The 15256-nt window shown below is 35.3% G+C and overlaps 1 protein-coding gene across 1 annotated transcript in view; it reads right to left on the bottom strand.

Annotated features, from left to right (window-relative positions):
• LOC145667101 (putative sodium/potassium/calcium exchanger CG1090) overlaps positions 1–15256 on the bottom strand; it is a gene marked incomplete at its 5' end in the record, with an annotated part of 43314 nt that overhangs the window by 11391 nt on the left and 16667 nt on the right. The window contains 1 exon segment of the mRNA XM_081734836.1: positions 2783–3130. Coding sequence (XP_081590962.1) covers positions 2783–3130 — 348 coding nt within the window.

Here is a 15256-nt window from a genome sequence, read left to right as displayed (position 1 = left end):
ATGCATTATAAGGAAAGGTTTCAAAGTGAAAGTGCGTGTGATGATAATTTATTCAGCATTTCAATGGTACCAATTCATTTCAAAGATAGTGTAAGTAAGCAAATCATTGGGAAAAATCCAAGTTCTTCGTCAGTTCGATACTGTCGACCGATTAAATTTATTTTTGCAAAGGGAACATGTGATTTTGTAGCCAAAGAAGTAAGTGCTATTGAAGAACAAATTAAGATGCTCTCTCCTAATGCGTTACAATAAATAATAGGAATTTTTCTGTTTATAGATCCCTAGTTCTCAGTATGATACATGGCAAAATATTTAGTGCTTTGTCATCATATCCATCCTCTCAATGTTGCTTTTTGAGTGGAGCCACACCTAAAGAGATGAATCAGGGCTTGACCTGAAAGCAATAACGTTTGCTTTATCGCCATTACATTCATGGATCAGGTTCGTGGAATGCATACTGCACATTGCACATAGATTAGACGTAAGTGTGGTGAGTAATAGGTATCGAAATGAAAAATAAATTAGCCAGTAGGAAAAAGTGTATTCAAGAAAGATTTCGAAATGAGATGGGCCTTTTGGTTTATATGCCAATACAACAGGGAGGCAGTACCAATGATGGTAATGCAGCGCGAAGGTTTTTCAGACATGCTTAACTGTCTGCTGACATTACAGGTGTTAATGTTGAACTCATTTAACATTTAACGCAGATGCTTCTGAGCGGTATGCAGCATTTGTATTTACGAGGTTATGTATGCCAAGTAGCGTGCATAAGAGTTTGTATCATGGGAAAACTATTATTGCCTCTTGTATCGGAAGAAGCACAAGAGGCAAGGAACAAAGACACTAGAAAGTACCGAGAGAACTCCACACGAAAAAGCTCGCGTGGATAGCAACGCAGATCTCATTCATAGACTCTTGACATCCTCTGATCCGTTAATAGCCAGTGTAAGACGCAAGCCTCGAAAGAAGGTCGGCGATACAACGCATGAAGTTCTTTCGTTACTTTCATTGCCTGCTTTGAATACAGATGATTCCTTGATTCCTTGATGATGAATGTGATTCTGAGGACACATAAGCATACTTTGTTTCTCATTATTTCCTCACAGCCATTTTAGTGCTTTTCTTTATATTCCTTGCTGTGAATACAATATATATGGTGTTTTGTTCATCCTAGAACAAAATTGCCACAATAACTGAGATGCCAATATTGCAATTATCTTTATTTATGTTAATTCATTATGTATAGAATTTTGTTTCACATTCTAATAAATGTCGATATGGCGTGTCAGTTTACATTTTGTTAGGGGGACGATAATTAAGGGACAGTGTAATGCAAAGATGATTATATATCTAAATATATATCATTCTCAATTCCTTTGAACATATTTTACTAACATGTGCTGCAGAACAGAGAAACAGGGTGCAAAAGTCACACGACATAGGCTAAGATAATCTTCTAATTCTGTATTATGTTAATTCATTAGGTGGCGATAACTCTTTATAACATCAGCTTCAATTTTTCCAAATATTTAGTATCTTTACATTTGCTTGGCACTTTTTAACGTTTTACATCCTAACTGTGTATGCTAATATATTTGTATTCACAAATTCAGTTCATATGTTTTTATTACCAACCAAAACCCATTCATTCAAACACGTTCCACACAGAGTATAAACCACATTACTTACTGGTTTATACTCTACGACCTAGAAATTGCTCACCAGTCACATTTCATGCATATTGGTTCCGAAACTAGCTCCTCAACAATTTCGTTCCGCTAGAATCGTCATTTATCACACTGCGCCGGGAATCGAATCCGGGTCTCCCACGCCAAAGGCGCGTACGCTAACCGCTTAGTCACGAGGGAGCTCATAAGTCATTACGGTTCAACGTCCGTTCCGCAGGGAGTTTAATTATGATCTCCTAAATGCCAACTGATTACATTGTACGCTCCAACCTCACAATTAAAATGTTGCAGCAGGAAAACAATGACCTTCTTGATCATGTTGTGTTCAGTGATAAATTAGCATTTCATCTTAGTGATAAGATCAACATATACAATATTAGAATCTGAGGAACTGAAAAGTTAATGTGTTCTGTGCTATTTCCAGACAAAAAAGTTATGGCCCGTTCTTTTTCGCTGAAGATACTGTAACTGGAATGACTTACTTGGATTTGCTTCTAGCATGGTTCTTTCCCCAACTGCAAGATGAACCAAGTAACTTCTTTTAGCAACAAGATGGCGCACTTGCACATTGGCATCAGTGTGTATGAGATTGATTGACTGTTGTCACTAACCACTGGATTGGTCGTTATGGACCCCATGATAGGGCTTATCTTCAATGGTCTTCAAGATTACTGGATCTTAACCTATGTAATTTTTTTCTTTTGCGGTTTTGTAAAGGATTAAGTCTACGTGGCTCCACTGCCTCCTAACCTGTCTGAGTTGAGAAACAGGATTCGAGGAGCTGTTGCTGCCATCACTCTAGACATGCTGATTGAAGTATGGAAGGAACTAGCTTTTTGTTTACTGTTAATAAAGAACATACTTTGTTACTGTTTGTTTCAACATACATACAATATGTCTTTTTCTAACAAGAATCCTCTTATAAATCATGGGAGTCTTGATTAAGAACTAGGCCAAACAATAGTGTCACACTAAGTAAACTTAGTTTTGCTGAATAAGAAAGAACAAGACATTTTTAATTTGCACTGTAACAGAAATAAATAAATAAATAAATAAATAACAAATCTTCAAATAAGAGTTGCCTTCATACATACCTATAATGGTTATCATCCAAACCATAATATAAGAGTAAAAGGAAATCCAAACCATGGAGACGAGAAAAGTAAGGCCATACCAGTGCTTCCATTTCTCTTTTTTGCAGTCAGGCGTGGTGGCTCGACACAACGCATGAATAGGGACGCACAGTCCCCAAATGATGCGAGGAAATGTCCCTTCTGGCATTACGAATGGCGAGATCTCTTCTTCATGTGGTTTCTCTTCCCTTTTATAATATTCTGGAGGTGGGGGGACTGGAGGAGGTTGTTGAGGTTGCTGTGGCTGTTGTGATATAGGTTGTGACACGTTTTCATTTAACACTGTACCATCAAGATGTTGCTGCGGAACTGAAACAGAATATATGCATAAATACAGTAATAGTATTTACAATGTTTTAGTTCTCATCAATGTAAGGGTGAAGCAAAAGTCTCCCCACCAAGTATAACGATAACATTTATAAATATGTACACAAGTATGTTGATATGGACAACAGTCGGTAACGTGTGATAGCAATTTCTTTTATGGGCAGATTTGAACATTTAACTTGTTAAATTTTGTGGCCAGACATGTATAAACATGTTTTTCTAGATAGCTCTGATATAATACGTAAAAAAGTCACTAATAATGGATGTATTCTCAATTATAAAGAAGGAATTTTGTGAAAAATGAAAACGTAAATCTTCGGAAAATACATCAGTTTAAATATATTTTATCTTGAGTGTTATTATTGAACATTTAGGGTGGCGAGCACCAACCGAGAATAAGTGAAACTAAAGTAGTAAGTTACTAAGAGAGAAGGAAATCGGCGACTTCCAGTCGAGAGTATTGAACTAAAGGAGTAAATTACTACAGGGGTAAATTTTTCGATTACTACTGTAGTAAATTTATTTACTCTAAAACTGGTGGAGAGCACCATCAAAGAGTACGCTACTACAGTAGTAACTTAAGGAGGAAATAAGGCCAAAATTTACTCCTAAGCTGTAGTAGGAGTAAAGTTAGAGAGTAACGTGTGTTCTTTGGTTTCTGCGTGTTAAATTATTTAACTTAAATATCGAATTTTATAGCTTACCTGGACTACGAAGAATATATGGAGATGGAGGAAGAAGTAGACATCCCAAGAATGAGAGTTTTAGTGGAGAGAAGAGACCTATTTGCAATGTATACTGACATTGATTTCAAAGAGCGTTTTGGGTTGCTTAAGGAATCTTTTGAGCGACTGCTTGATACGTTGGAGCCATTACTGCAGCATAATTCTGACAGGAACCGTGCTTTGTCTTCTAGACTGCAACTTCTTTGTGGATTGAGAATCCTTCGCATTGGTACTTATCAAATCTTAGTAGGGGATCTCATTAACATACATCGTAATACTGCTGGGAGAGCTTTTAACAGTGTGATAGACAGTTCAATTGCCTTAAAACCACTGTGTGTGTGTCCACGCCACAGAACAAATATATATATCTATATATCTACATCTATATATATCTATATATCTATCTATATATATATAAAGGAAAAAAGTGAATTTTATCAAATTGGTTGATTCCTGAATGTCATAGGGGTCATGAATTGTGTACCTATACCCATACTTTGTCCTTTTGGAGCACAAGCAGAACTATATAGAAATTGCAAGAATTTCTTTTCTATCAATACACAAATCATTTCTGATGCCAATATGAAGATTTTGAACGTGGTAAGCCGTTGGCTGAGTTCCACGCATGATGCACGCATTTGAGACAATAGTTGAATTCCTCCAGAATTGGAAAACGAACAATATAATGGGTTGCTTGTTGGAGATAGTGGATATACTCTCTCCAAACGTCTTATGACTCCTATGTTTCGACCTCACACAGGAGCCGTAGGGCGCTACAATAAAGCCCATGTTGTTACAAAATGTGTAGTAGAACGTACATTCGGTGTTTGGAAGAACCGTTTCCAAATTCTTACTAAAACAATGCGATATAAACAAAACATGTGTGGGAATGTTATTGAGGATACTGCAGTTCTGCACAACTTTGGAACAGAAGTAGATGTGTTTCATCCCGATGCTGTGCAGTGTTTCTTTAAGAAAAAATGTCCCGGAGGGAACACTTAGTATTTGGAGAGGATCATATTATTTTTACATGGTACTATTCTATTTATTATTATATTATAGAAATATTATTTTCCTCTCCTCCGGGAGAAAACTCTCAAAGCTTCCGAGGGGCAATGCCCCCCAAAAACATGTCTAGAAGAAACACTGGTGTTGTGGCTGTAAATGGCATGAACCAATATGCATTGTATTGTATTGTATTGTATTTATTTTCATCCTTTTTCATACAAATTGTTCACAACGTGAACGTATGAGTTGGACACGTCATAAGAACACTGAATGTGTACATATGCATAGATTTAAATCTACATGCAATATTAAAATAGTGTGAATTTATATAAAACAAAAAAGGTACAATTTTTCATTATTCTAATTTACATACATCGATATAAAACAACATAACAGTTAATAAAACCTTACATTATAGATATACAAAATATATATACTTTAAACATTATTTACTACAGGCGAGATATTCTTCTACAGAATAGAAACAGTGCTCGAGAAGGTAGGACTTGACTGCTTTATTGAAACCAGATGTTTTGTTTTTTAAAGTGGAAGGAAGCTTGTTATAAATATTCACTGCCATAGGAAATGTACTATTCTTATGTACTTTTAAACGTGAGGACTCTACATGAAGGTCAGACGCTTGTCTTGTATTATGCATATGAATATCTGAGTTCAACCGGAAGGTGCTTGTATCTATCTGTATATCTTTTCTTACAAATTTTAGAATTTCATATATATATATAAACATGGAAGAGGTAAGATTTCAAGAAATTTAAATAGAGGTTTACAAGAAGTTCGAGGTTTACTTCCGGTCATAAATCTTAAAGCTCTCTTTTGTAAAACGAATATGGAATTTAGCAGTGCAGTAGATCCCCAGAATATAATACCATATTTCAATTTAGAATGAAAAAGTCCAAAATAAGTTGTGAGCAGAACATGTTGACTGACACTATTTCGTAAAAATTTTAACATGTAACAGGTTTGAGCCAATTTACTAGATAATTTTTGAATGTGAATTTTCCAATCTAATGTATCTGACACCCAAAGACCAAGAAATTTGATATCAGAGACGTAATTCAACGTTTTGCCGTTAATTGTTACACAAGGGCGTTTTCTTATCTCGTTTTTTGCTACGTGAAAGCACATGCACGAAGACTTTGTTGTGTTTAGTATTAGTTTATTTCTATCCATCCAGTCACTGATGGCAGACATGGTGGAATCTACTGCATTACATAACTCAACGTAAGTTTCTCCAGTTACTAATATATTTGTATCGTCAGCATACAGAACAATTTTAGCAGAGTCTAAACATTGTGGCAAATCATTTATATATAATAAAAATAGAATAGGGCCTAAGATGGAACCTTGAGGAACTCCAAATTTTAACTCTTTGGTATCTGAATAATATTTGCTTACTCCCTGAGTGTCTCGAGTTTGACAGTTAATTTCAACAGTTTGCCTTCTGTTGGATATATACGATTTAAACCACTCATAAGCATTTCCCCTAATGCCATAATCTTGCAATTTTTTAAGTAAAATTTGATGATCAATTGTATCGAAAGCTTTGCTAAGATCAAGAAATATGCCGGTTGTATATTTCTTAGCGTTAATTGAATTTAAAGCAGAATAGAGAAAAGAGTAAAGAGCAGTTTCAGTAGATTTATTTGATCTAAAGCCATTTTGAGCAGGAGATATTAAGTTAAAATTATTTAGAAAGCTAACCAGTCTTATATACATAAGTTTTTCAAAAAGTTTAGAGAAGGTAGACAGACATGATATTGGTCTATAGTTCGATGTAAGATCTTTCTTGCCACTTTTATATAAGGGCTTAACAACTGCTAGCTTCAATGCCTCAGGAAAAACGCCACTACTAAATGAGTTATTTACTATGAAGCATAAGATATCAGCAATTTCACAAGAGCATTGCTTTAGAATTTTATCAGGAACTTCATCATATCCTGAAGAACTCTTATTTGTCATTTTCAGTGTAGTATTTAAGATTTCCTGACTAGTTACTGGGTGCAAGAACAATGATTTTTCGAAAATATCGTTATGTCTACTAACGTATTGTTTGCTAGATAGTTTATTGTTCACGTTATTAGTGATAAGCTTTTCCACTTCATTCGTGAAGTAATCGTTAAAAGCATTTGCAATTTCAGTCGGATTTTTTATAATTTTATTTTGACAAGAAACGCTAGTTATCTTAGAGGAGGGTTTTCGTTCCCCAGATTCTTTCCGAATAATTTGCCATGTAGCTTTCATTTTATTGGAAGCTTTGCCTATGTAAGTATCATTCTCTAACATTTTTGCCTGTTTTATGACCTTATGTAAAACTCGTCTGTACATTTTGTGGTATCGTTTAAACACGGGAGTACGGCACCGTCGGGATAATTGATGTAAATAGCGCATTTTTTCTAGAGAAACCTTTATTCCAGAAGTCTTCCACTTCGAACTGACATTTACCGATTTATTTATCTTAAATTTTTGTTTAGGAAAAGCAATATTAAAATAATGAGTAAATATGCATAAAAAGGAATTAAATTGGTCGTTAACATTACATTCAATATAAACATCTTCCCACGACTCAGTTTTCAACAAGTATCTGAAATATGCCACGTTGGTGGGTGTAAATGAACGCCGTTCAGACCATTCCACGCCCACGTTTGTATTCTTATTAATTATTTCAGTGTAAAAATAAAGAAGTTGAGCATTATGATCAGAATAGCCTAGGTTTAGTACATCAACATGAGATACGAAATCATCACGTGGAATTATAATTTGATCAAGAGCAGAGATTCTTGTTTTGCCTATTCTGGTAGGAGTATTTACGATAGGTTTCAGATTAAATGATGTGCAGAGCGAAATGAGATCTTCTTTTTCTTTGCTATTATTTAGTAAAAAATCAATATTAATATCACCACAAATTACTAACGACTTTTTAGAGGACGAGAATTCCGATATAAGCCTTTCTAATTTATTCAAAAAGTCATTGACATTACTGTCTGGCGTGCGATAGAGACAGATAAGTATTAAATTATGATCGCAAAATTCAAGTGCTACAGATTCGAAAGTTTTTTCAACGTTCAATGTAAGGGTATTCCTTAGAATTTTGATACGAAAGTCCTCTTTGACAAATATGGCAATACCGCCATGGGATATATTTTCCCTACAATAGTACGCAGATAGTTTAAAACCTGTGAATGAAATTGTTTCTATTTCTTCTTTATTCAGCCAGTGCTCCGATATACACAAGACATCAGTTTTACTTAATTCATTTTCCAAAATTATTTTTAATTCGATTATTTTATTTCCTAATCCTTGGACGTTGTGATATAGGATTTGGAGACTGATATTTTTGGACTCACTTACGTCTTCTACTTTTTGATTAGGAACATTACCGGTAGTTATATCTACTGCTTTTAGTAGGGGAGTATTACTTGGGCAACTTACATTATCTACAACATTTAGATCCGAGATACAAGACGGCATACCACAACACACATAACCTATATTACTTTTTTTGTCGTAACAATTACAGGAAACTTCTCTATGTTTATTTTGCGGAAGTGAAGTACACGTCATAAATTTCGTTTTTCTGCAGAACTCGTAACCTATAAAAAAGCATCTGCTGCCTCAATAATCCAATCACAGACCCTTCTCTTTCCATTTCAGCCAGAAGCAGATGCTGCAGAACAAGCTGTCAGAAGGTCTATTATGTTAATTATTTTAATTAAAATTGTACCTATTAGTGTAAATACTTTTCCTTCCTAAATGAATAATTAAGGCACTGGATCGTTACTATTGCAGTGAAATGTGACCCATTTTATTTATGTATAATTTTAGTTATGCTTCTCTCTTTTTCTTTCTTTTCTTTCTTTTCTTTCTTTCTTCTTTATTTCGCAATTAGGGATTAAGATTTTCATTTTATTTCTTACTTCAGTACACAGAGTTATACAATAAAGATGTTTTGATTATTTCTAAGAAAAATAAGATGTCTACTTTTATAACTTCGCTGATACAAATAAATATTAGAATGTGGTAATTAAAAAAAATAAATGTACTGATGCTTAAACACAAATATTATGTCATGTGTAAAACAAGAACATATTAACCATTAAAAATATCAAGCAAACGGAATATGTTTCATACATATAAAATATATCCACATTCATTTACAAAAACATAAATTTCTCGAGCACATTGCCTGAAGAACCGGAACCTGAAGTTTGCTCCATTTCGTTCTTGAATTCGTTCTTATTCATAATTTCCATTTTAAGGTTATGCTCTTCCATGATTTCTTTTTGTCTTTCAATTAACAACATTTTTGTATTATATTCCTTCGCATTTTAATTGTATTATATTAAACGCATTTTTAACGAATGAAGCTTGTCTGCTTTATCCAACAACTTGCTGTTCTTCACTACAATCGCATGTTCTTTGCCTTTTTTCATGGGCGCATCTTCTGATAAGCTTCAGCTCCCGATAGGAAAAGAAATGCACGTGCCAGCAGTGGGCAGAAACGGCTTACTTCTTTAGTAAAAAGGCGTTACTACTTTAGTTATAACTAAAGAAGTAAATAGAAATTGAGCTTTCCAACAGTTACTAAAAGAGTATATTACTACGGAAGTAATTTACTAAAGTAGTCCAGACTAAAGAAGTAAGAGTTACTACAAGAGTAATTTATACTAGTTTGGTGCTCGCCATCCTTTGTGAGTAAACAACGTTTTAACTAGTTCCTGAAATTATAATATAACGAACTTAGGACTAATATATAGATGTTATACAAGACAGACCACACAACAGATTCTGTAAGACTGGTCAACATGACTACCCGCGGTGAACACGTGACAATAGAATGCACAATAATAACAGTTTAAAGGGAGGAGGAAGAGCAGGAATGACAAAAAAAAAAAAAAACCTTCCACTAGAATGTTTCGACATAGAAAGTTCACATATTTTTAATAATCCATAATTATTAAACTATATAGGATTCCATTAGTTCACCCATTAATTATATATGAAATAAACGTTAATTTCATATACCGTAAAATACTGTAATTAATTTGGAACCTAACAATAACATCACCTTCTTTACGCCCTTCTAATAATATTAAGTGAAAGGTAATCTCTCCTCCCAGGATTTCGCACCCTGCGTGATAGCACATTTTTCGCTGTCTGATATCAATGTATTGTGGTTCCTTCTATCAAGTGGTCAACATGATGTAAACGTACAATCATTTAGGTCTCCCTAGAGATAAAATGAGTTCTGGTAACCTCAGTGGTAAGACGAATTCACGCTCAGATTACCATCAATGAAGAAAGAACCAAATCTTGCATCACAGTATTACGGTCCAGCATAGTGCTGTTCGGTACCCACCCTCCTTAACCGGCCGCCGCGGAGAACTCTCTATTCTTTGCCCCCAAATAATATAGCTTTGCACTATTTTATTTGTGGGTTCAGAAAGCTCGTCCCCACGACAATCGCTCAAGGAATTGACTTATTTCGACAAATTCTTGTGTTGGTCGCTGACTATAAGTCTATTCTTCAACAGAAATCACAACATAATGCTGTCATTGCGTTCGCATGGAATGACTGTCTGTTAAATTCTCTGAATCGGAAGAAAGGACGGTTTTTGTGAGTGGATTCGACGGATATACAGTGTTTCAACTTAAAATGTGATCACACCTATCGACGAGCCATGGCGGACAGAAAATATTGAAGTGAGTAATAAAAGTATACTTACGAATTCATTACGTAAATGGGGCGACAAATGTAAAGAAAAGCTTGTTTATCTCAGGTACGTTTGTTCATTTCCAATAAATGGCACTGTAATATGTAATTTTGTCAGTTTTTTCTTTCACAGATTGCATGACGTGGCGAGAACGTGATTGTTAAATAATTCGTGTTCAATCCATGAAAGTAGGTGATGCTCTCGTCTATTTTCGTAATACGCCTTAGGTCTTCGCCCAGGTGATTCCCGTCCGAGTCTGGACCGTACGGTGAGGTGCATCGCGCCTTCCTTGAGCGATTGTCGTGGGGACGAGCTCTCTGAACCCACAAATAAAATAGTGCAAAGCTATATTATTTGGGGGCAAAGAATAGAGAGTTCTCCGCGGCGGCCGGTTAAGGAGGGTGGGTACCGAACAGCACTATGCTGGACCGTAATAACAGAAGGAATTTCCATGCAGCGATCAATTGTATGGATACGCTTGCCTTCCCTATTGAATTTATGCTTATATGATATTCCACTTATGGTGTCTCAGTGATAGAGAGTTCACCTCCGGTGTTTGGGGTCCCTGGTTCGATCCCAGCTCGCGCCGTGTGGACTTTGTGGTGGACAAACACCGTGTTCGTGGGTTTTCTCGGGGTTCTCCTGTTTCCTCCCACTTTCTTCATTCCACCATTTCACTCATCATCACCGTCTCCTTTAGCCTAACCGGCATAACCATGGGACGTAAAATTTAAAGATTTCATTTCATTTCATTTTTGGAATTCCACTTAATTCAAATTTATTCTCGATTTAAGGTTGTGTGTGTTCCAGAAAACTTAAAAAAAAGAAAGAAAAAAAGAAAAAAATCCTGAGCATTTGAGTTCTAAATTTTCATTACATTTTTCTATTTTTTTTATTTTATTTTTTTATTTTTTATTTTTTTAAACTTATTTAAGGCTAAGAACCTAAGATATAAGTCATAGTGTTTCGAGTTTTTCAGAAAGTTCAGAATAGTGTTTCAGTTTTTGGTTCTAAGTTCTTCTTGTCATGCCTTATAACCATCCAGAAAACTGTACTTTGTCTCATAGACTCCTTAATTTTCATTGGGATCGATGTAATAGCTCTTGAATTGAGTGATATTCTTTTCCCAAGTTTTAGGAGTTTCAATGTTGTGCAAAAACCATATTGAGTAAAGATTTTTATTAATGCAGGGTGATAGCCCCCCCCCCCTTCCCAAAGAACTCTCCAGGTGACGTACACACAGCCACCCGAGTGACGTCACCCTACAGACTGCTAACACTGTTATCCAGTCGACGAGCCTATAAAGCAGCTTTAACCTGCGAGCAGCAGGAGCGACTCTTTCACTTTGAACTCGACGACAGAAGAAGCAAGTAGTGAGTTACCAATGTGAAGAAAGAAGGTCGTTCATGTGCTTCACTGCTTGATATAAGTATTTTTTTTATTTTAAAAGAACAGTGGAAAAATATTTAATCAATCTTTATACGGTAATAATAGAAAGCACGTAATCGGTATTTTGTTGCTATCTAAGACGTTCGGTTCTATAGACCATGAATTATGCTAGAAAAATTGTATTCTTAAGGTGTGGCATACAATTGGATAAAGTCGTATTTACCTAAACGTAGTCAAACTGGTTGGCATCCGTAAAGAAGTAAATGGCAGAAGAGAAATATTCAAATCATGTATACTGAAAGTGACAAAAGGTCACAACTAGTGTCCACAAGGATCAATACTAGGTCCTCTTTTTTTGTTATATACATTAATGATTTACTCAACAATTTAGGCTGTGTCAAAGCAACATTATATGCTGATGATATAAATGTTCTTGTCGGTAGAAACTGAGTAGACGAAGTAGGAAGACACATTAAAGAGAAGTTAACGAAAATTATCAGTTGGCTAAACATAAATAAACTAACTATGAATTTAGGAAAAACTAGAATTATCGAATTTAGATTCCCGGCCAAAGAAATGGACTTATACCAATAACTATAGACTCAGCAGAATTATGTCAATCAAAATCTGTTACATTTTTAGGGGTATATTTTACTAAAGATTTAACATGGAATACTCATGTTGAATAAATTAATACCAAACTCAGTTCACTGTGCTTTGCATTCCGTAGATTGGAAGGTAGTTTATGCAAGGAAGCTGTCATGTCCTTACACTATAGTAAAGTTTTCTTTTTTTTCCCTTTTTTCTTTTTTTTTTTTAATAATGGTGTTATATTTTAAGGGAATTCAAGAATACGTGCTAAAACATTCCGAATACAGAAAAAAATACAGGGTGTCCGAGAAGTCCTTCCCTGATTACAGAAATTGATAACTCAGGCTAGAAATAAGATAGAAATATGAAACTGGTGTTGAATTGTTTACAAACTATAAAAGTTTTTGTCTGTGTTAGGTTTGTTCTGTTTTACCAAGTCTCAATTTTTTTGTTTTAGGTTTGTAGTACGTAAGTAAGAAGCCCAAGAAGCCATGCCAACCAACCAGGAGAAGGCACAGTGTGTCCTGTGGTACCATGAGACACGATCACCAACCACGGTGCAGAGACAGTTCCAGACAACATTTGGGAGGATTCCACCTGATGTCAAGAGAAGTTCAAGAACACAGGGTCGGTTGCTGACCTTCCGAGGTCTGGTCGACCAAGAACCTCAGCAGACACGGTGGAGGCTGTGCGGTAGTCTTTTCTGAGAAGTCCTAAGAAATCGGTGCGCAGGGCCTCACGTGAATTACAGATGCCAAAAAGCTCTATCCATGACATTTTACACAAACGTTTATTGTTTCGTGCTTACAAAGTGCAACTCGTTCAGGCCTTGTTGCCCGACGACGGTACATGTCGATATGACTTTGCGGTCGAAATGCTATCACGTATTGAGGACGATAATGGTTATCTCTCCTGACATAACCCCATTAGACTTCTTTTTATGGGGTTATGTCAAGGATGAGGTCTACCGAACACGTGTACCAGATCTTGAAACCCTGCAGCAACGAATAATCACAGTCGTTGCATCGATCCCTCCAGTGATGTTGGCTAATGTGTGGATGGAAATTGAATATCGCCTAGATGTGCTACGTGCTACCAAGGGTGCTCATGTGGAAGTGTACTGATGTGACCAAAACTTTTATAGTTTGTAAACAATTCAACACCAGTTTCATATTTCTATCTTATTTCTAGCCTGAGTCATCAATTTCTGTAATCAGGGAAGGACTTCTCGGACACTCTGTATTAGAATAATGTTTAATATGCTTAAACGATCCTCATGTCAAAATGTTTCTTAAAAAAAAAAAAAAAGAAAAGAAATTATTGGCATTACCTAGTTTATAAAATATCGCACAATTATGTATGTAATCGAACACAAGGATCTATTTACATTAGCAAATATGATTCACTCATACAATACTAGGAACAATTGTAATACGTATATCATCCAGCAGAACTATACAAATTTTAGCAAAACTGTTTATATGAATTGTATAAAATTGTATAACAAATTACCGACAAAGTATAAGAATTAACGAAAAACAGGTATTCAGAAATACTCTGTTACAATTGTTGTTAGAAAAAAGTGATTACTGTTGGAATTTACCTTACTGATAACATACAGAGAATGTATCCATATATGACAAGTGTAAAACTTAATTGGGGAATATCCTCATATTGTAAGTTATGAACAGGCAAATAAATATAAATATGAATATGTAATATATGTACTTCCTACTGTAAATACTTACTATTTATTGGGCCTCAGAAAAAATATTGTGTTTTAAAAATTAAATAGTTCTGAGTCATCTACTCAGTTTATTATCGCATGCCATTAGTTGTTAGCCTTTCTCACACGTGGTTTATCTGTGTTTCTAAGCAAGTTACGAGGAAGCGCATTCCTGCTGCTTCCTACCTTGGCGGCCGACAATGGGTGAAATTCTCACTTGTTGTGAGGGTTTGTTGGTACCCAGATCATTTAATTTAGGATTTTAGTTTATAATCCTTTTAATTAAATGAGCTGTCGCCCACAGCAGTTGTCAATCTAGGAATACGAAAAGTCCGGCCCAGTTTTTGTCAATAGTCGTCAGTTTCAGGCCTGACGGAGTGTGTATTCCTTTTAACCTGATTGTACTAACATAATAAAATGGAAACAGAATATCGATTCATTCTACCAAGCTTCAACAGTAATTGATCTCTTCATTTAAATCTAACTCTAATGAAGTTAGTCTTACAGCACGTAGAAAGAGGTTTATCCTTATACAGTATTCTTTTTCATCGTTGATGAATGCGCGGATTTAAAATGTGTATTTTTGTATATATGAATCAGGTTTATGGTGGACGCTGGTAACAAATTTCTTATTGTATCTTTTAATGTTTAAGTCTAAGAGGTAAACCTACTTTCCTTTTCGTGTTGCACGGTAAACTTCAAGTTAGTGTGTATCTGATTTATTTTGTTTATTTAGAAATCCAATTGCAACTCTTCTTTGTACAGAAAAAAGTAAATGCTCAACATATGTATAGTACCTCAGCACCTGATCTACCCAGTGAGTCCGTTTCTGTTTATTTTACTCGATGTTTTTCATTGTTTGTCCTTCAGTTTTTATCTTCTGTGAACAAGGCTCTAGGAGCGAGTCGAAAGCCACGAGTATAAAGTATTGTCAGGA

Source organism: Thermobia domestica, chromosome 12, assembly GCF_964235325.1.
Source record: "Thermobia domestica chromosome 12, izTheDome1.hap1.1, whole genome shotgun sequence".
NCBI lineage: Eukaryota > Metazoa > Arthropoda > Insecta > Zygentoma > Lepismatidae > Thermobia > Thermobia domestica.
Note: the sequence above shows the minus strand (reverse complement) of the source record. Positions and strands in the feature narration are given on the sequence as shown.